The 21,123-nt window shown below is 35.1% G+C and overlaps 1 protein-coding gene across 1 annotated transcript in view; it reads right to left on the bottom strand.

Annotated features, from left to right (window-relative positions):
• SEMA3E (semaphorin 3E) overlaps positions 1-21,123 on the bottom strand; it is a gene marked incomplete at its 3' end in the record, with an annotated part of 162,731 nt that overhangs the window by 122,161 nt on the left and 19,447 nt on the right. The window contains exons 4-6 of the mRNA XM_082074888.1: positions 10,119-10,212; positions 2,846-2,965; positions 1,091-1,233 (exon numbers count right to left, since the gene is read on the bottom strand). Coding sequence (XP_081931014.1) covers positions 1,091-1,233; positions 2,846-2,965; positions 10,119-10,212 — 357 coding nt within the window. The remainder of the gene's footprint in view (positions 1-1,090; positions 1,234-2,845; positions 2,966-10,118; positions 10,213-21,123) is intronic.

The following is a 21,123-nucleotide window of genomic DNA, read 5'->3' as shown; positions in this document are numbered from 1 at the left end:
AGCGGGAAATGGATAATTGTGCGGGGTAGCTGGGGGAAGCAAGGTCTCGCCTCATGACTTTTCTGCTCTTTCTGGTAAACATTATGCCTGGTTGCAATAATTTGCTGGGCACTTCAATCCTTTTTTGTAGTTTCCTATCCACATGTTTTTCCTTTGTTGCTGTTGAGAAGAAGAATGACAGATGAAATGAAATGAAATCAGTGGTTAGCTACTCACTATAAAACACTTTATAGGTGGCTGACACGCATCTCCTATGGTTCATACATGAGAAAGAGATTATAGAATCACAGAACAGTTGAATTTAGCAGGGATGTCTGAAGATTGTTTGAGCCAATCAACCTGCTCAAAGTAAGTTTCCACAAGTGAGTTGCTCAGCAAGTTGTCAGACCTGTGTCCACTCAGGTTTTGATTATTTCCAAGTCTGGAAACTCTGGGCAACCTGTGTCAGTGTTCAACCACCCTGGCAGTAAAAAATCATTTTCTTATGTTCAGATAGAATTTAATGTATTTCAGTCTGTGTCCATTGTCTCCTATCCTGTCCAGATGGCTGCAAAAGCCAGCTATTTGAAAGGATAGCCATGGATCCTCCACAAGTACAGGTGAGTTAAGTCTCTTCCTTGTTGACAGAATAGGAAAGCAAGTGGGAATGTCAGAGACGACAGGTGTCTGGGCTGGTCCTGTCACCAGCAAAGTGAAATGACATCAATTTATGTCAGAAGGCCCTGGAACTACAGCCAATACTAACGGCAAATACGGCTTGATCTGAATTGAGAAAATGGATGGTAACAGTGTCCTGTAGGCAACTGCTATTACTGTTACAATGTAATAGCACAAAGAGAGACAAAGCTGAATAACAAGTTTCCTGAACTCTGCCTTCCTCTCTCAGCAAAATTCGGCTTCAAGCCCAGATTCAGATTGCTTTTGGATTTTCTAATGCTTCAGGCTGTTTAAATGTAGGATTTTCATTCAGACTTATAACTTGCTCTCATGTATATTAACAGATGCCATATTTGTCTGGGGAAGAAGGACCAAAGAGAGTTGTTGTTTGTTTTTTTTTCATTTAAGTGAGAAATCAGAAAAAGGATCTTACCGCACATACACGTCCCACTCTAGCATATATGGCATGAGTACTTGTCTCAGCTTCCAATGCTTTTTCAGTAAAGAAGAAATATACTTTGTTATCTTCGTGGTCTTCATTGTCAGGAATCATGTATGAGCCAACAAATTTTGGTTCTTTAAAAGAAAACAAGAATTAATTGAATTCAAGTTTTTTTAAAACACTCCTTTTTTTTCAATATTGAGAATCAGTTGGTAATAAAGAGAAAATAGAATTAAAGAATCAGGGATCTGTCAGACAGAGAGCTACCTAAGGGGAATAACGTGATAGAAATAAGATTTTTTTTTTTTTTTTTTTTTTGGTGGGTGGGTGGGTATCTATAGAACATGTGGAAGACACTATTGTCAAACTATTCTTACACTTCCAATTCACAAATCAATATTCCTTTGTATGTGTGCAAGAAAAAAACTTTTTTCCAGTCCAGCTCTCTGGGGTGATATGTTTTAATTTGGATTATGCTAAAAACCTTGCACTAATATTCACCTCACAATCTCTGATCCCATACAAACCAGGTGCAGGAATGGCAATCTGGGGCAAAGAGCCATTTATATAACAAAAAAGCTCTGGTAGGTTATTTTATATAACAAAAAAGCTCTGGGAGGGAGATGGAGAAGGAGAAGGAGAAGGAGAGGGAGAGGGAGAGGGAGAGGGAGAGGGAGAGGGAGAGGGAGAGGGAGAGGGAGAGGGAGAGGGAGAGGGAGAGGGAGAGGGAGAGGGAGAGGGAGAGGGAGAGGGAGAGGGAGAGGGAGAGGGAGAGGGAGAGGAGAGGAGAGGAGAGGAGAGGAGAGGAGAGGAGAGGAGAGGAGAGGAGAGGAGAGGAGAGGAGAGGAGAGGAGAGGAGAGGAGAGGAGAGGAGAGGAGTATTTAGGCAAAAACTGCCTTGAAATTTGAGGGAAAGAACTTGTATGCCTTTTCACTGAAAAGATGATGCTCACCATATGAGTCACCATAACTGGCAATTATTGACTGTCCTTGACAAAAGTTAGCAGTAATTATGTAACGGTTATGATGAAATATTGCAATTATTTTGTCACAAAACAAATCAAGATTTTGACTCTTCATTTCACAGAAGTTTCAACACTGAAATTCAGTTAGATTTCACACTGAAGAGTGTGAAAGAATTTCTAAATCTCCCAGCACATAATTTTTCTTGATATTTTTCTTGAGCAACATTTTAATTTTCTTTTTTAAAATTAACTTTAACTTTTTGTTTCATTTAACTGGATGATCACTATATGTTTATTATTTTGTGTTATTGCATGACATCCCTCTACTACACAAACTTGGCAAAGATAGAGTTGTTTTATTGCAACAAAGACAAAATGGTCTCATCTAGAAGAAAGATTACTGTGTTCTAATTAGAAGCTCACTTTAATTAAATAGAGAATCTTAAAATATTATTTGAATTATATCTGACATATCAGGAATATTTAAAGTATATTTAAAGAATATTTAAAGTATAAATTAAAAGTAATTTTACAAGTGAAAATTGAAGGATTTAAAAGTTCCACTTGTTAAATCCAATATATAATCAAAGTAAAGTTTTCCATTTGTTCATTCTGGCAGGGGGGATCATGAAAAGATTAATGGAGAAAAAGATAGTTTAAACAAATCCATCTCCAAATTGATATACATATGCATGAACAATATATTTTAAATTTCTGGTTAAACAGAAATTGTCTGGTCATCCAAAACACCTCTGGTTCTTCCTTCTACTCCTTCCCATACCTTTCAATAGACGCTCACTATCAGGCTCAGTTCGCAGATGGGCCATGTGATTCATGGTGCGAAATAGAGCAGCATCTCTTCCCCAGTAGTCACTGTAGAGACCAGTAAAAAGTTCGCCACCTGCAGACCACACATCAAAACCAAAACCAAAACAAAGCGATTTTGTAATGCTCTAGTTATTAATTTCACTGCATTATAAACATGGCTCATTAGTATTCGCTCAAATTCAAGTAAAAAGCCAAGTCAGTAAGTTATATATGATCTAAGGAACATACGGGCATTGTTCCTACCAGCACTGCAAATATTTAGAGTTAGAATAGCAGGCGGTCAAGAATTTTAAATTTTATTCATGGGCTGCTGGCACCTAAATTTTCACCAGTGCAAAGACTCTGACCAGTGGTTTGCTTCTGAGCACTTCCAGATGTGCCCTGGTCTTCCAAATGAGAAGCAATGAATTGCTGTTCCCAGAACTGGATAGGACATGTTAGGTTTATGAGAAGCCAGAAATAACAGGAGCCAGAAAATGGGAAGAAAATGCAATAGCAGGTTCAGAGGGTGCAGTGCTAAGGAAAAGAATAGGGATAGCTGCACCAGACCACTGATTTGGGCTACACTGCATAGATACAGGACAAGGTTAAACCACACTTGAATCCACATATTAGACCTCAAACGGGGAATTTTTTCTGAGCATAGTTATCAGATTTAGCTCTGCACAGAACATGGATGAAGAAAAGATTCATTAGTGAAGCACATAATGAAAATACTGGAGGGCTGGATGCAGTTATCTCTCCAACTGGACACATAAGCAGCAGTACTTGATACCTTAGAAATTATTTACAGACATCAACTATGTGTTTTGTTCAGCTGGGGGGGGTGTCCAGTCAGCCTACTGGAGCTGTTCCACTTTATCTAAAATAACTACAGTTTGCATATAACTTGCTGGTAGATGTGCTTAGGTGTTCAGTGGACAGAGAAAAAGAGCTTATTTTTCTGTGGCCCAGCAATAACTTGTTTCCATATCCTTAAAATATTCACCAGCGTCGGGACAAGACCTGAGATCTCATCCATCCTGGGCAACTGGTGATGAATACTACCTGAAAAATTTATGGGAAGAGAAGTTTGGTCTCATGTTCAAAGGGTTTAGGTGGCATTCACAAATTAAGTGAGCATAGGAAAATATTAGAAATAATTCAGCGATTGCCAAAAACTGTTGAAAAAATGTATGTAGTTAAGAACAACTAGATCATGCATATGCTCAAAAATCCAGCTTAACTTTATCTGACCCATCTAAAATTGTGCCAGCAGATATACTTTTCTTTAGTGAAATATCAGTAATAATTCCAACTCTTAGTTATGCATGGGTGAAATTTCCCTTAACTAATCAAGCATTAAGAGTAATATATTCCATATCCTTGTGGACTTAGATTACTATAGAATTTTTTTTAGGCCCAGTTTAGGAAGCAAACAGTTATTGTCACTAGGTGGCATCCTTATGTTAGAAAATAACGCAGCAGGAATTAAACGACACAAAGAGAGGGAAATGAACTATTTCCAGTTTGTGGCTAATCTGAATGGAGGTTTAAGTGACACGACTTCCTACCCCCTAATCAAAATAAACATGAATGATCCATTTAAATAACATTTATAAAGCATTATACCAAAAGCAATAATTCTGTGTGTTTGTTTCTCTTAAAAGTGTGAATTTTGTTTCTCTTAAGAGATATATATGAATTGAATGGCACCATAAGTCTGAATAATGATTCTGAAAAGTTTGCAGTTTGGCAGCTGGGGCTGGTTCAGGGATCTCTGCTGATTTGGATCTGAGTGTAGTTTCGTCTTAGGTTTCACCATATAAGGAATGTATATTGCCTTATAAAATACATAGTGGGTGATTTACAATATTGGCAAGTGAAATGAGAAGAAAATAGAAATTATAGCATCAGTAGAAATTAAGGTTACCCCAAACTAATTTATTTTTTAAACAATACAGAGCTGCTTAAAAAACAGAATTACCAGTGGTTCTGAAATGTGTTCCAAAAATTTTTCACAACTCTAATTGATGAGTTACATGAGTTGTAAATCCCACTTTAAGAATATTGTTGGAAAAATATCTCAGAGTGGGTGAGGTTTTATTTAATTATGGTGATGCATAATAAAAAACACAATGCTTTTATCCTTTCAAAACCATAGTGAATCTTGAAAAATGTATCAGTGTAGGGTAAATGATTTGTCACATATTGCTAGTGAGTAGAGTTGACATTTACAAGTCCAGATGTTCAAAATTTTGGGTATAAAACCTATTCCTTCTGCTTGACATAGGTATAAAATGTCAGTGTACTTAATCAGCCTACTGGTATGGCATCCAACTATACACCGAGGAAGTTACCACTGTTATAATCTGTGAGATCCTGGGGGGAGAAAATGAAAGTTCCAATCTTGGATGGATATTGTTCCATGAAATATATTGTACAGACACAGAAATTAAATCTGATTTTTTACCCTGTAGTGTTACTAAACTAAACAAAAGACAAGTATTGAATGTGGGCGGACAGGTCACTTAAGGGAAGTGATGACACGATACTGATGAGTGTGACTGGCAAAGATCCCAGCACAAGAATATTCAATATAGTTCTGAGATCTTTTGCACTTTTGACATTAAGAGAGTCTTCTATTTTTTCTATTCAGTACCCTTTTGCACATCATTGAAATCTATGTTACAAATTTTGAACAGTGCTAGGTTTTTACAGGTGCTGACTAATTCTAGATTTAGAGACAGCCTGAGGTTAAGGTTTGAAAAATCCTGGCAAGATTTCTACTCTTTTTCCTCTGTTGAAAAGCTACTCCTGTCTTGGTTGCAGGATTTTATACAGCTGCACATCACACTGATAAACCAGTATCTTCCAGCGGAAAATCAACTGCAAATCGAGCAACTTCACAGAACTTCACCAATCCTTCCTTCTTCCAGTCTAACCCCAGCTCTGTATGTATTTGACAAATCAATTGCTTAAAGTTTAATTTTAACACAGCCTGGTTAATCCTGCTAAAATAAGAATAGAAAATTTATTTTTCTCTCCTTAAAAAAAAGAAAAAAATCCCATGGACATGAAAAAAACACTTTTAGCTCAAATGATACATGAATATTTTTTAGCCAGCATTTTTTTCACACAAACAAATACATCAAGTTCAGTTGCGCCCACCTAAAAGACAACTTCATTTTTGCCCATTTCTTCAGGGTCAAAATGATTAATAAAATCAATACAAAATTTTTCTCCTAAAATCAAGAATTCCTAGATGACAACCCTTAAAATAAAACAGATTGAAGCATGTGATTTATTTTAAAAAACTTAATATATACAAGGGATTTCTGTAAATCGGCTCCTTCCACCTTTGAAGTGGATTTCCTTTGTTTGTTATTGGTATGTTTTGCGTACCTGTGTCAAACTGGAAGGTGATACAAATATAAACTCTAATTCAACAGTAGATATTTTTGTGTGAAGTCCCCATTACATCACTTTCTTCAAAGTGGACTAGCTCTGTTATGAGTGAAGGAGTAGAACGTAATGAGTGGAACATAACCAGCACCTTTCATGCATTTATTTGACTGTCAGCCAGTTATTACTCACATGACAACTAAAATCAGGATGCCAATTCACATTTTTAGCAAGTGGTACTTTTCACAGTAGGAAAAAAACAAACAAACAAGCAAACAAAAAAAAAAAAAAACCAAAAAAAACCCACACACAACAAATTCAAAATAAATTAGTTATTGTTTAACTGGTAAACTTTCTCCATATATTTGTATTTTCTGTCAGTCACTCAAGTATTGTGTCTTCTGTTTTGAGAGAATATGTATTTATTTTAATTCATTGCCTAGAGTGAAAGAAAAGACACAAACTCATGAACCTGTTTTAAAATTGTAAAATCAGAACATATTGTTGGAATGGATTCCCTGGACAGAAAATGTATTAAAATATAGTTTACGTTTTCCACCACTTGCTCATGACATATTGCAGGTAAGAAAACATAGACATGAACTAATTTCTCATATTTTAAGAGCTAGTGTGATCTAAGTTAATTGGTGTGCGTGATCTGATATCAAAAATAGTTTTGTCTATTGGAAGCAGATGGGAGAGTTCATTAGAAATTTAAGTCCAAAAGTTTTATATGCAGTTTATCTAAACACGTACATTGTATTCAGCCTGTTTTTCATTCAACATCTATTTTGTTTCCTGATGCTGACAATAAATTACTAAAAGTTAATTGTCCATAAATTGAAGAATTCATCACAAGCTACTTTACCACTGGGTCAGACAACCTGTAATAAACTTATGATAGCATGAATATTTAGTTTTAAAGCCAAGTCACGAACTATTGGGTATTTTAACTGATGTGTTGAAATACATGAAGAGATACAGAAAAAGAGATTCTCTTTCTTCCTAAATTAATTTATATAAACCTGGTTCCAATTAGAGTTGCTGCAAATGATCTTGCAAGATCAAGATTTTAAAAGCTTTTAAACTTTTATCAGAGCTATGTAAATTTTCCTCCGTAGTCTGATCCTCACAGTTAGTCAATAGCCATGCTGGTGTAGGCAGCTGTATTAATGTGAGTTTCAGAGGTGGAAGCAGGTTTTGAATTGTTTGGTTAGGAAGAAGAGGATGCTGGGATTTGAAAGTCTTTTCTAACAGGTTTGCATAAAACCTTTTCAAGGACATGCATATTGGCTGAACCTGCACGGGAGAGTGGAGGCAGCTCTGGGGTGCAGCCTCCAAGGCCACGCTGACTCCACACCAGGAGTGGATTTCACTTTCTAAAAAACTGGAGTTTATGAAGAGGAAGGTGACCTCCAAGTGTTGGAGGAAAGTCTGGAAGACCAGTCTTTGAGGGTACATGGTGCAGCTGTCATCTCCTGTCATAGGATCATGGCCACCAAGAACTGGAGTCAGGGCTCACCTGAATGAAGGAGCATCCCTTTCTTCAGAGTACACTTAGCATTGAAGGTCCTATTCTCATTTTCACATGTTAGTTACAAGAATTTTTAATATTAACTGTGTTTGCATCTGTGTCTTCTATCCTTTTCAAATGGATACCTACAGAGATACAGGCTATACATTCTGGAATATAAGGAGCAGCATTAATTTTATTTATTCTGTAAACTATGTGTCTGGTCCGTAGAAGTTAGTATAATATAGTAGAATACATGGAAATGCAAACTTCTTTAGGATATTTTTCCAAAGAGTTGGAAGTATTTCATTTTAGTATTATAAAAAGTATAACAGTAAAAATGAAATAATAAAGTATTTCAAAATTTTTTGTTATGCTTTTAAAATAAAATTCTATGATCATTTGTAATTACAGATTTCCAATGAAGACCTAGAAAAACAGCCTCTAAATAGCTTTCTCAGGTCATACTAGTTTTGAGGAAGAGGTGAAATTTTGGCCATTTTTTTGTGTTGCATCAGTGATCAGATAAAAATGTGTTATGTTCTCCTGTTAATCTTAACACATTACAGAATTTTTAGGTTTGTGAGATTGATTTTCTAAGTCATTGTCAGTGGATGTCCAAGATTCTGATCAACATTTGTCAATGAAGGGCTTATTTAATCGATTTATCTTTCAGAGATATGAGAATTCATAGATCCTCCCATAATCCAAGCAAATTATTGAATAGGCCAGAAACACAGGGACTAACCAGTAGTCTGGTGGGACAATCTGGCTTCCATTTAAGCAAATAAAATTCACATTGATCTCACAGTAGGAACATGATCAAGTTAATTTATTTACTTAGTTCTGGCTAAGGAAAGGTTGAGAAGGACTTTGAGATTAGACCACGAGGTTTCAGGCCTACAGCAAATTCCATGGGGTGAGTCTTTGTTCCCAGGCTGTACTAAGACTGGAATCTGTTAAAATCTGTAGAAACAATTTCAAAAAAAGGGTGGAATAAAAGCGTAGCAATCTGTTCTTCATGGATTTCAGAAGGTCAAGCAAAATACAGCATTTTTGTATGATTCTTTCATGACTTCTTAACTCACTAACTCTTAAGAATTTGAGCTGTAATATTTTATAATGGGAATGAACAATATTTTAATGAATTGCTGCAATTTGAAAGGCTTGGCATTGCTTGTGATGATTCTTCTTATAAGTAATTTGTTGATATAAATGAACAAATAAACCTAGCATGTAAAACTACATGTGTCTCTCATCACCAATACTTTCTCAGCACCATGAGCAAGCTATATAATTGTAGTTAACAGAGACTTCAGATGTCTGATTTTAAAATCCAACTTTAAGACATGAAGTCAAATACCAAAGGGCCCTAAAATCCTCTTTTTTATCCCTGAAAAGTTGAAAATTTATTTGATCTTCAGCCTCTTTTTTTTTTTTTCTAGTTATTTCTTTTAATGACTATTCCTTTCAAATGCTCAGTTTTCGTCTTATTTATGTTCTCTAAAATCAGAAATCATTGTGTTACTCCCTAAGTTTTACCCTTTACCTACTGTTGCAGTCTATATTTAGTCAGTATGTTATAATATAACCAAGATTGTGTTTGTTTGGTCTCTCAAAATATTTTCAGGAAAACATTTTACAGGAAAAAAAACATATGGTTTACTATACTACAATTGCAAAGGTCTTAGCCCTACAGGGATACACTTACCAACAAGACACAGAGGTACACTATCTCAGCACAGATTTCTGGCACTGCAGGACTTAGACTGAATTTTATTTTTATAACTTTCAAATATAAGATCAATTGTCTTAACAGAAAAATACCAGATTTCGAAGGTTTTGTTAGAAGGCAGCATTGAAAAAAAACTATTTTGATCTCAAAAGCTATAATTCTTATAAAAAATAAATGCTTGATGTAAAAACAGTTAAATTCACATTTTTACAATATGCTTGTTACACAGATTACATCTCAGTAGATGAAAATTAGTAAATTTTGTGTATTTGTCTCAATGGTGTAAAAGACTGAACTAGACATATTGTTTTGCTTTGAAGGAAAACAGAAAATTATTATTTCCAAAATTACACAACAATCAACTACCTCTTCAGGATGGCACATGTCATATAACATCTACCCACTTCAGTGAGACACCCTTGCTGGAGTTAAAGGTGCCTGGGATGTAATATTAATGTGGGCAGCATCATGAGGATTAAGTGTGACATGTGGAAGGCTGCAATGGAAGGCTGACAACACCTTGGTGTGTTGAAGAAAGAAACTCAGAAAGACAGATTGACAGGACCGTGAAGCTTGTGACATGAAGATCATTACCAATTAAGATGGAGGTGAAGGAAGAACTGGGGTCAAAAGGGCATCTGCCTCGTCCTTTCTCAAATTTGTGCGATTCCAGTTGAAACAGATGATCCTTTAAAAAAAAAGAAATCACATAAAAAAGCATAAACCCTACAGGCAAAGAAAATGTCCTTAGAGACAAGCTTTAACTTTATTTTATCTTTGTAATGGATTGACTTCATTAGGGAGAAAACACAATTATGGTTGCACGTTGATGTACTAGTAAAAATTCCCTGGGTTTCTACAAACCAGCTTTGTGTGTGCACTTCTCAAAAAGAATCAGTAAAATATGCACTAAAATTATGTTTTTTTCAACTTTGTGGGAGTAAGGAGTGAAGATTCCTCTCTCTTTTCTCCAAATTATCTAAACATTAAATAGATATCTAGCCATGGAATGTGTTTTCCTTCTTTAAACATTTTTTCCAGTAGTTGTTAAATATATCATCCTGTGTTATCTTTTCCTGGTGGTTTTATATCTCTTCTTCATAAAAGTATGTTCAGGAATTAATCCCCATTTTTTTTGTTTTCAGAGTAGAAGTGATTTCTGCAGTGGATATAACAGAATATCAGTATAAAAAGAATATTGGCAAATTAGTTTAATTTGTCTGTGTAAGGGTTTCAAGGCTGAGAAAAAAAAAAATCCATTTAAATTTTCATTTGCACTTCTCCTTTTGTCTCAACTTTCTCAAAAAAGTCCAACAAATATTGTTATCTGATTAAAAGATGAAATGAGAGCATAAACATTTTTAAAATTATATATTAACAAAAAAGCACAACACACAACAGTAATGGGGGAGAATGAGAAGTCAAATAGAAAGAAAACTATGGAAGTATCATATACAATATGCCGCCCAACCATGAAGTACATTATTAATAAACATGGTAGTCTAGCAGTTTCAGTTCTGTGTAACAGTTTCACTCAAAAGGCTACTGAAATGCAGATGGTAAGAACATACTGGATAAATGTAACTTACCTGTTCAGTAAACCAATCTCAGCTTCACATTGCTAATATACTAAGGCAATGTTTTGTGAGACATAAAATAACCCAAATACCCAGGACGCCAAATCCACCTGAATTTTGAGGAGGTTCTGTGTGAATCTCTCCCTCACAGCATACATTCTAAAAGAGATCCAAGATACTTTTTAACCATAAAAATCTGGTTTTACTAGACTATAAGGCAGAATAAATCTGCATTTGCACAGAAACAAACAAACAAACAAAACCCCAACAAACAAATAACCCTCAATATATCTATACTGGAAAAATTAGAAATAAGGAAAAGTTGATAAGAAATTTCCCTTTCCACTATGTCCTGGTAGTCCTTATTTAGTTATATGTAGTTCTTTTAGTCCTTATGTCATTATAGCAGGTTCTTTTTTTCTATTATTGTTTACAATTAATTTAATTTCATGGCATTGTAACATATGAATCTTTGTCCCTAGAAAGTTTTGCTTTTGAGAGACACAGAAACCTGATTAGGTCTGCTCTCTGCAAAGCTGTGTTTTTCACTCCCCATCAGATCACTCACTTATGTCCACCCATCCCACCCTAAAACTTGCGAATCTCTCTCTTCCCAAGCAAGTACAATTGCCCCCAAAGCAAAACTGATGTTCCCTTTTCTTCAGTTAGCTCCACTCATGACAATTATGCTCTTTTTAAAAAGCCACAATATATGTACAAGGAACAAAGAAGTAGAAGAGGTACTGATCATTGCATGAGGTGGAAAACTGGTGGTGGAAGAAGAAATAATTAAAAGGATAGAAAGAAAAAAGATAAAAGTGGGAAAGCTGTGGAGTTGTTAGTTCCAACTCATTGATGAATAATTGAATATTTCTATGTGTTTCATTGAAAACAGTTAATCCTGAATTTGCCACAAACCTCTTCCCTTCAAACCTTAATTCCCACCTTAATCCCCAGATCATCCAAGCTGATATACCTATCTTACATTTCCATCTGTCTAAATAGTACATGCCATTTTGCTGCCACTTCTGCTCAAAAAGTAAGATTCTCATTAGTTAGAGAGTTTCCATAAAAAAGGGATGTAACTCTGAATGCAGTTGTGGAAAAATAAGACATCTGTTTCATGTCTACTTGAAGTGAAAAAGCCACCTCAAAATGAAAATAACAAGCAAAAACCAAACAAAATTTTGGTAGTGGTCCTAAAAGGCACAAGGTAATAAGGCATTCAGAATCTCACGTCTTCAGAAGCTCCTGTGTTGGCCTAAGCCTGGCACTTTAGTGCCTGAACTTAAAGCTGATGCAGCAGAAAATAATCATCCTATGCAGAGACTGGTGGTGCAGAAATATTATTTTCTGCTGTATCAACTTCAATTGCACATCAGTAGTAACTGATTCTCTTCTGCTGTTGGGTAAATGTCAAACAATGAAGAAATATCTGTGTGTGTGTGAAAATATCAGCCCCATTCCATACTTTTCAAACATCACATACCAGGTATTTTTCAAAACTAAGTGCTATAACATTTTGAGTCAACAGTATAAAAAAATAAATAAGGTGAACTTAGGAAGGAAAAGAAACCATGTAAAAGGATTAGGGAGCCATAATTAGCATAAAATATGATGTAAAGGAAATATTTCTAAAAACAATCTGACTGATGCTATTTGTTCTCTAATCAGGTATTAAAATAAAGTTGCTCATGAAAAAGTATGTCTTCTGGGATCTCAACCAAACTATTTGTCAATTAATCAGTTCAATAAAGGAAAAAAAAAAAACACACACATTTTTGGTTTTGACAGAGAGAGATGTAGAAGTGGAGAAATAAAATGAAAAGTAAAAATTTAATGTATTTTTCTAGTCTTAATGCTTTCTGTTCACTTTTCCCCACAGTAAAATAAAAATTTACTTGTCTATTAATGGAAAAAAAAGCAACAAATTTGAAAATGTTTATATATAAAAAACAAACAGCAAAACAACTAGGTAAAGTGATCATGTGTAGAAAAAAAAATATTTTGAAACAATACTTGAAGAAGTTATATTATCCATACTTCATGGTTTATAGTGTATGGCTCCTATTTCATCCTAAACAGGGAACAGAAACTGAAATTTTTTGTGGTGTAGGACAAGACGTGATAGCACTAGGACATCAGAAACCAGACTCCGTATTCATGTCTTCCTTTGGTAAAATGCCACTGAGTCTCAGATCAGGGAGACTTGTCCAGTATAGAAGTCTTCCAGATGATGTAGAAGAATTTTCAAATTACAATATCACAATGAAAAAGCTACTAAAGTAGTTAACAATTCCCCTGAGAACCAGCATGAAATCAATGGTAAAGATAAACCCATCTCTTTAAGTGTTCATGATGTGAATGTGTTTAAAATAGCTAACTATTACCATGGAATGAAAATGGTAAGCAGTATACATAGTATCATTTCATTATTCACATTTTAACAGCTGGAATTTCTGCATAAGGACTGTAGTTTAAACATATAATCTAATGTTGACACTGAGGGTAGACAAAAATTTGGATTTCAGTGCAACTCAGAGAAGTTTTTAAGTGGATCTCACCAGTTTTGATATAAAGCAGGATGTGTATCTCATAAATGCTTGCAGATGCATGTAGCTGTTTGGAAAGTCACTGGAAATGTAAGCAATGACTCCTCCAAGAGAGATTTTCCACCTTTGCCTTTTAGGACACCATACCAAATATTCCATGGTTGGAATAAGTTATTCCCATCACTGGGGCAAGTAACAGAAGATCAGGTGTTAGGTGTGTCATCTTCCATGGGATGTGAATTTAAATGAAATAAATTACACATTAATAATCAGCTTTGAAGGCTAATACCATAATTCTAACCCTCCTTTCTGTTTGTGACATTGGAATCCCTTGAGAAATGTCAGAAGAAAACTGACGGTTTCCTCACATTATCCAACACAGCAATTCAACACTGCAATTCATTTTACTGGCACTTTTCAGTGGTTAGGGTAAAAATTATTGAAAAACACACACAGAAGGCTGGGAGTGGAGTCACAAATTTCTGCTTGTAGTTTGGGAAAAGAAATGAGACTCTGGGTTTGATTTATGATACATATGACTCAGGAAATGTAATACAGTTTCAACTCTTATTAAAATAATAATTTAAATAGAATAATAGTTTAAAAAGAAATAGAAGATATTTCCAAGAGCATTGAGCATTTTGCCATTAACTTGATATGAACTGATAATTTTAGACAATGAAGAATAATGTAGGCTATAAATAATAATGACAGAAAAGGTCAATAAGAGCCATCAAAATTTAAACACCACATTTAACTTTTGTTGCAGAAAATTGCTCTCTCTAATGCCAAGTGCTGCTTTGCTCTAGATCAAGACAGCATTTATGCATGTGATTAATTCAAAACATATGCTTACTTCGATTCCTATTTAGCAAAGTACCTAAGCCTATTCTCAATGTTAATACAATGGCTGTATCTTTTCACTAAATCATGGACTTAAAACTATAGAGGCTTTGGTTGGACTTTCCTATGATATTATTTTAATGAGAAAAAATAATTCGATTTTCTGTAAGGGGATTTTTTTTTTCACTTTCAGTTTTTATTATTTTCCAAGTAACAAAAAAATGAAACATATCATGCTAGCATTTTTGAAAGGAAATTTAAACTATTGCAGAACCTTTAATTACATACTTAACTGTGTGTGCATATTCTCCAAAGGTATACCCAAGATTTGCTCTCCAGGAGACCTGTGCCTTTTTGTGGTTGGTATGTTTTGATTGTTTGGGGGTGTTGTGCTTGTGGAGCTTCTTGTGTGTTTTTTTGTTTGGTTGGTTGGTTTGGTTTTGTTTTTTGTTGTTGCTTTTTCTGGTGGTGGTGGTTTGTTTTCTGTTTTGTGTGTGGTTTTTGTTTGTTTGTTTTTGTTGTAGTTTGTTTGTTTGTTTGTTTGTTTTAATACCGGCTATACTTTTCACTATTACTCTAACTCTCTGGACAAATTTCGTTCTTAGTGGTCTTAGTGTTAAACGATCTCGTAGTTATTCAACCTCAGAGCAAGAATGACAATACACGCAGAAGCTGTTTCTTGCATTTCCTATTCATATATCTGAGACTCTTTTAAAGAGAACTATGAATAATAAGCCAAGTGCATAGAATGGGAAAGCATGAAATAGAGACACATTGCTTGTGTGAAACTATGAGAAATGTTCTTTTAATAATCTTAATAAAGCCATGTGGTGCAAGGGTTGTATGATGAGCTCTTTTTTCTGTTCAAGTAGTTCCTAAAGCATCAAAAAGGCAGTGTAAACAACAGCAATTCAACTTATTGGATCATAGTGCCCTGTTTGAGGAAAAAGACTGTTGGGAAGGGATGGGACACACTGGGACACACTGACTCCACAGGGAAAGGACATCTCAATGGACTGGCTGACTAAGTGATCTGGCAAAGTGGGATTTCAACAAGACTATCAGATTTGGAGATGCAAACCCAGACCAAGAGGGAGAGCTGCAGATGGGGAGGAACTGGAAGGGAGAGGGTTGCCAAGGGTATGTACACATCCTTGCTTCTGAACAGCATGTTCAGAAGGTTTTCTCGAACCTCTGGACCAAACCTGTAAGGCTCATTGTCACTTGCAGGGTAACATCCACTCACAGGGCAATTTTGGCCTTGTTCTTTATAAGAAAGACACTGGGATCCTTGCTCCCGAATAGAGGATGTTGTTCTTGGATTCACTGCTTCCATGTATTCAATTCTTTTTTCCTAATACTATCTTGAAACCCAAGTGACAAGACAATGAAGTAACACTTTGGTTAAAACTGTGATTGAAAAACTTCACCACGTTAGGGACAGAGTGCGACACAGTTGCAACTTTACTGACAGTCTTTAGCGTCATAAAAATGAGTGTTACTTCTGAAATCTCCAAGTTAGTACAGACTTTATTCTGTAGAAAATTAATTTTTAAAATATTTAAAGTAGCAGATGTGCTATTTTTAAACCAAGAAAATATTTGTTGCCCATATGTATTTTCTCATTTATTCATATAATTTTAAAGTCTGGTTTAAGCTTAAAATTGCACCTTTAAATTCTGGCACTTTACACATCCATGTTTACCCCTGCACACTCACACAGCCTAACAGGAAGAATCACACAACTTATTTTGAAATTAATCAAAATATAAGATTTGTAGATCATTTCACTGGTGTAACTGGATTCTTTTCTCATGCAAGAAACTGAATAGTGAGCAAAATCAGTGAAATTTTGTGACCACAGAAAGTGAAGTGCATTGCACAGAATAAACCTCATCTTGATTTCCTTTCTCTTTAGCACTATAATGTTTTTACTTTAAATTCACATCATTTTTTGCAAATATTCTTTTGTTCTGTATAGTCTTAAAACACTTTTTAACTCCTTTTCTTCTTGTGTAGGTACTTATCTGTACATTTTTATTTTGACATAGAAAGACACACTGGATACACTATGCAGAGGCTTCTTTTAGGAAGGATGAACCTTGACTTCCCCATTAAAAAAAACCCCAAAAATCTGAAAAATCACAGAACATGTCTGTAAATTAGCAGAAAACATAATTCATATATAAGTCAAAATGAACTCTGAACTCCACAACCTGTCTTAATCTGTACATTTGTCTCATCAAGAAAGCACATGGTAAAAAAGATATAGAGTAAAATATTTTGTCTTTGCATAACAACAGAAAATAGCATACTGGGTCTGGTCTGAAATTATGCCTCCTATCATACAGCCTTCTGTATTTAAACAGACTAAATTTGGGCACTAAGAAAAATCTGTATCGGTAGTGTCTGATAACTATAGTCGTAAATAAAAGGTAGCTACCTAATTGATATAAATACAACTAACTCATTCAAGAAATTAAAAAACTAATACCAACAGAAAATGAATCAATATCATTGGAGTTTATATAAAATAACCTGTTTTCAAATACTTATAATAACACTAATAACTTTGTATTACAGCCTACTTGTCTGTATAATTCAACATAACACAGGCAGGCAGATACATGGGTATCAGAAACACAAGGATGCTCCAACAATGAAAAATTTTCAATTCATGATGTAATATCTTATTTTAAAAATCCAAACACTAATTTTAAAAAAGATCATAAGCACTGGCAAAAAATTGGTCTGCTTGTTGTCAGAGGATTACTAACTTTCAAAATTACACATTCCCTGTTCATTCAACTTTATTTTCCAAGCCAAATTGGGGATGCAGTGTTAGGAACAGATTCCTCAAAGAACTGACTGAAATAGTCAGGTCACGACTAGTTAACATAATTAAGATTATTTCGGAGGTAGTATTTATTCTGAGGATCTGTTTTCAATCCTCTTTACTATCCAGTGATGTGCTGAAAAGATCAGTCATCCTATGGGATGAGAGTGTGCAAAATATTACAGACATTAAATCCTCCCTAAAAATTAAGATGTATTTTTCAGATCTACACATTTTATTCCACGGTTAAATGGTTAAGACACATTGGGCTCCAATCAGAAAACAGGTTTAAAATCTGAAGCTATGTCAGACTGTAATCTGAGTTTGCTAAAGGATTAGCAATTTGTGACTTGTGTCAAAATATCTGTCCTAAAGTGACAGAAATAATATATTTCCCTGATTCAACACATGTGAAATACTCTGGCAAGTGGAAAAAAATCCAGCCACCCTGCATAGAGAAATCACAGGCATTTATCCTTAGCAGGTCAGAATGTTTAAACAGAAGCGATTGAATAGGTCAGAATTTTAGGAGACACAGCTTTGCATGACCTTAAACTGGACACATAAACTCATTAGGGTCCTATGTTATAGACTAGTTCCATCAGCAAAATTAATTAGGATTATAGTGCACTGGAATGATAGTACAATCAAAAGTTCCAGGGGTGACATAAGGGATCCCTAGAATTAAAATGGTTGAGTAGCAGTATATGGAGATATAATCTTATGACCAGGTGAAAGAGGAGCTAAAGATAATAAAAAATTGCTATCCAAAAGTGAAGAGGTTTCTGTAGGGAAGTGCACAGTATTTATACAGTGCTTTCCTAGCCAGGGCTTTCCTTTTTCCTTGATTTTGACAGGCTAAACTTGTGTTGAGATTGTGAGGGTCAGATCAGAGTAAATACCAAATAAAAGCCCTCTCATCTAATGATTGTTATAATAACAACTAGGGACAAAGGTGATGAAAAAAAAAAGAGCTCACAGTTTAGGTTTTGGTGATGGATGGAGCAACAGATGCACTAAATATGGAGAGGACAACAGCTTCATTCAACTTAGAATAGATTTCAGAAGAAAAGCAGACACTCTGGAGTATTCTGTCTGTCTCTGTAGTGTGGAGCCTTAGATACTCAACAGTCCTTTTGCAGATCTTCAGCAGGGCATGTCAAAGTGAGCCATTCTGGAGGAAAGGGCAGAGGAGTGGACCCACTGCCTCTTGATGGCACATATGAACTGCAAGTAATACTTCTTTTAGCTTCACTTTTTAATCTGGAATAATATTCCTAGATAGATCACAGTCAAAAAAGAATTATTATCAGTCGTAAATTGTTTAACATTTATAGAATATTAAGGGTGTATTTTGTAAACCTGCAAAAATGTTAACTAAACACTGTTCAGTTTGTGCTGGTTTTAATTATGATGGCTAACATCTTATTGAGCAGAACCTCTACTCCTCGAACAATGCCATAGATTTCAGCAGGTACCCTCACTTTGAAAAATATTTTCATAAATAAAGGTGGCAGAATCTAAAAACCATTATGATGAGAGCTGGAATATTTTACCTACGCCCATCAAATTACCACACAGGTGGAGTATTTCTTTCTCTTTGGTATAACAGTATTATTCCTCTGCATTGATTCAATCTCTCCTGACCATCTGTATTTAATCTTGCAAAAGGGCAGGTTTAATATGATGGAAAATTCATTTTCTGTGGTTGATCAATTCACATTCTCTACTAATCTGCCAAATTGAACTTAAACTTCAAGTATGGCCATATTTAGGCAGTATTCTAAAGGAATTAATGTCATTCACTTCATTTTATGGATGGAGAGAATTGTCAAACAAACCTGTTGCCTGTTACAATGTGTAAGACTGACTGATAAGAACAACTGTGCTGATACAGAATACTGGGTGTTCTTCAAGGCATTTGACTTAGTACATAGCTATCCAATGAAACAATACGCATTGGAGAATTATTAAGAAATATGCACTGCTGACATATATCAAAGTGTAGTTTTTATTAGGTATGCATTGATAAATCCTTTACTGAAGGTTTCCCCACGTTTTGTTTCTGATAGAAAGGTGATTTTTTTTTTTTTTTTTTAATTTAGCAGTGATTTAAACAATCATGTGATTTCTTTCCTAGAAAAAAAATACAGAAAGACATAATGAAGAGAAAAGGTTAATGAGAGCTCTGGGTGCATTCAGGTCGTGGAATGCCTTCAATACCGAGTTAAAGGTCAGAAGCATACAAAGTAGATTTTAATACAACCATATCCAAAGTGGTCTACCTTGGAACAGGGAACACAGATTACATCCAAAGTACATCAGGATGTCCTAGAAGGTGGAGGTTCAGATCCTTGTTCAGTCAGGTTATTTTCATGCATTAGACTGAGGGGCCTCATTTAGGATCTTGAACATCCCAGCCTTGTTACAGCTAATAGTGTCAAGCATCTCTAGAAAACTCTTCAATGACCTTGTCATATGAGACTGCTAATTAGAGGACTCAACTAAGTATTTAAACTGGGATAATTTTGTGCTCCAGAGAAGAACTTTCAGTCAAGTGCAAAACAATGGAAAGAGATTTCTCATTGTGATGCTCTGCCAAGAACTCAGCACTTGCACCTATGAAAAGAGGAATCTCAAACAGAGGAAGGGAAGTGACCTTGCCTGTATACACACCATTGAAGAGCATGTCTGGTTCTAGTGTCTGCACTTCCAGAACATGTGAAAATACTGCAGAGTTCACAGGAAGGACAAAAATACGACTGAGGAATCCTTGTGATAGGAGGTTTAAAGAGCTATATTTATTCAGCTTATCAAAGAAGTGAAGAGGTGGCTTGATCTTTGTGCATAGGTACTTACATGTGGAAAAGATGTGGAAAAGATAGTGGGAAACTTTTCAGCTTTGCTATCAAAGCCATATTAAGGTTAAATGGCAGGAAGTTGAAGTTAGATAATTTTAACCTTGAATAAGTGGCTATTTCCTAACATTTAAAGTAATTAGATATTAGGATAGCTTACCAGAGAAATAATGGAGCTACCATTATCTGGATTCTTTGTAATGAAAATAGGTATTTTTCTGAATATGTTTTAATTCGATATCTGAAATAAATCATCCATGTCATATGTGACTGACCACATAAAATATCCTGATGGTCTCTTCTGGCCTTTTTTGTATTTATGCACTACCTGTTTCCTAGCAAAGCATGGAAAAAAGAGAATTGCCCTTTCATCATTATTCTTACTGAGGTTCATAAACACAGATGTCCATCAAGGTAATTACTATGACCAAATCTTATTAACTTTAAAATTTCACAAAGCTGTACGCATGGGATTTGGAAGCAAATTTTTTCACCCTGTATCACAAGGGGATGTTAGGCTTTTTTTTTTTTTTTTCTTTTTTTTTTTTTTCCTTGTAAGGATTGGAGATTAGCCAGTTTTAGAGATTGGGTTGTTATTTGAATTGGTGCAGAAAATCTTGTTCATGTATTGCTTGTCTAGTGCTTTCTCGTTTTCTTAGGAGTACATAGATAAGCCATGGGTTCAGTAAGAAATACTTCTTCAGGTTAGGGATGATGTGAGTCTTCAGCTTTTTCTTCTTGCAACACAGCACCTTTGTTATATGCTGTAGGCATAGGGGTAACACTCACTTATTTCCTGCCTGTTTTTAGCTTAGTTAGCATTTTAATCACAAAATGTATGCATATTTAAATTCCAAAACCTAAAATTCTTTAATCTAACTGAAATTGGGGGCTTTTGGATATTTTGGTGCAATTTGAGACACTGTGATGTGG

This window comes from Streptopelia decaocto (assembly GCF_964273445.1).
Source record: "Streptopelia decaocto genome assembly, chromosome: 1".
Taxonomy (NCBI): domain Eukaryota; kingdom Metazoa; phylum Chordata; class Aves; order Columbiformes; family Columbidae; genus Streptopelia; species Streptopelia decaocto.
The sequence above is the reverse complement of the archived record's forward strand: the minus strand, read 5'-3'. Positions and strand labels throughout refer to the sequence as shown.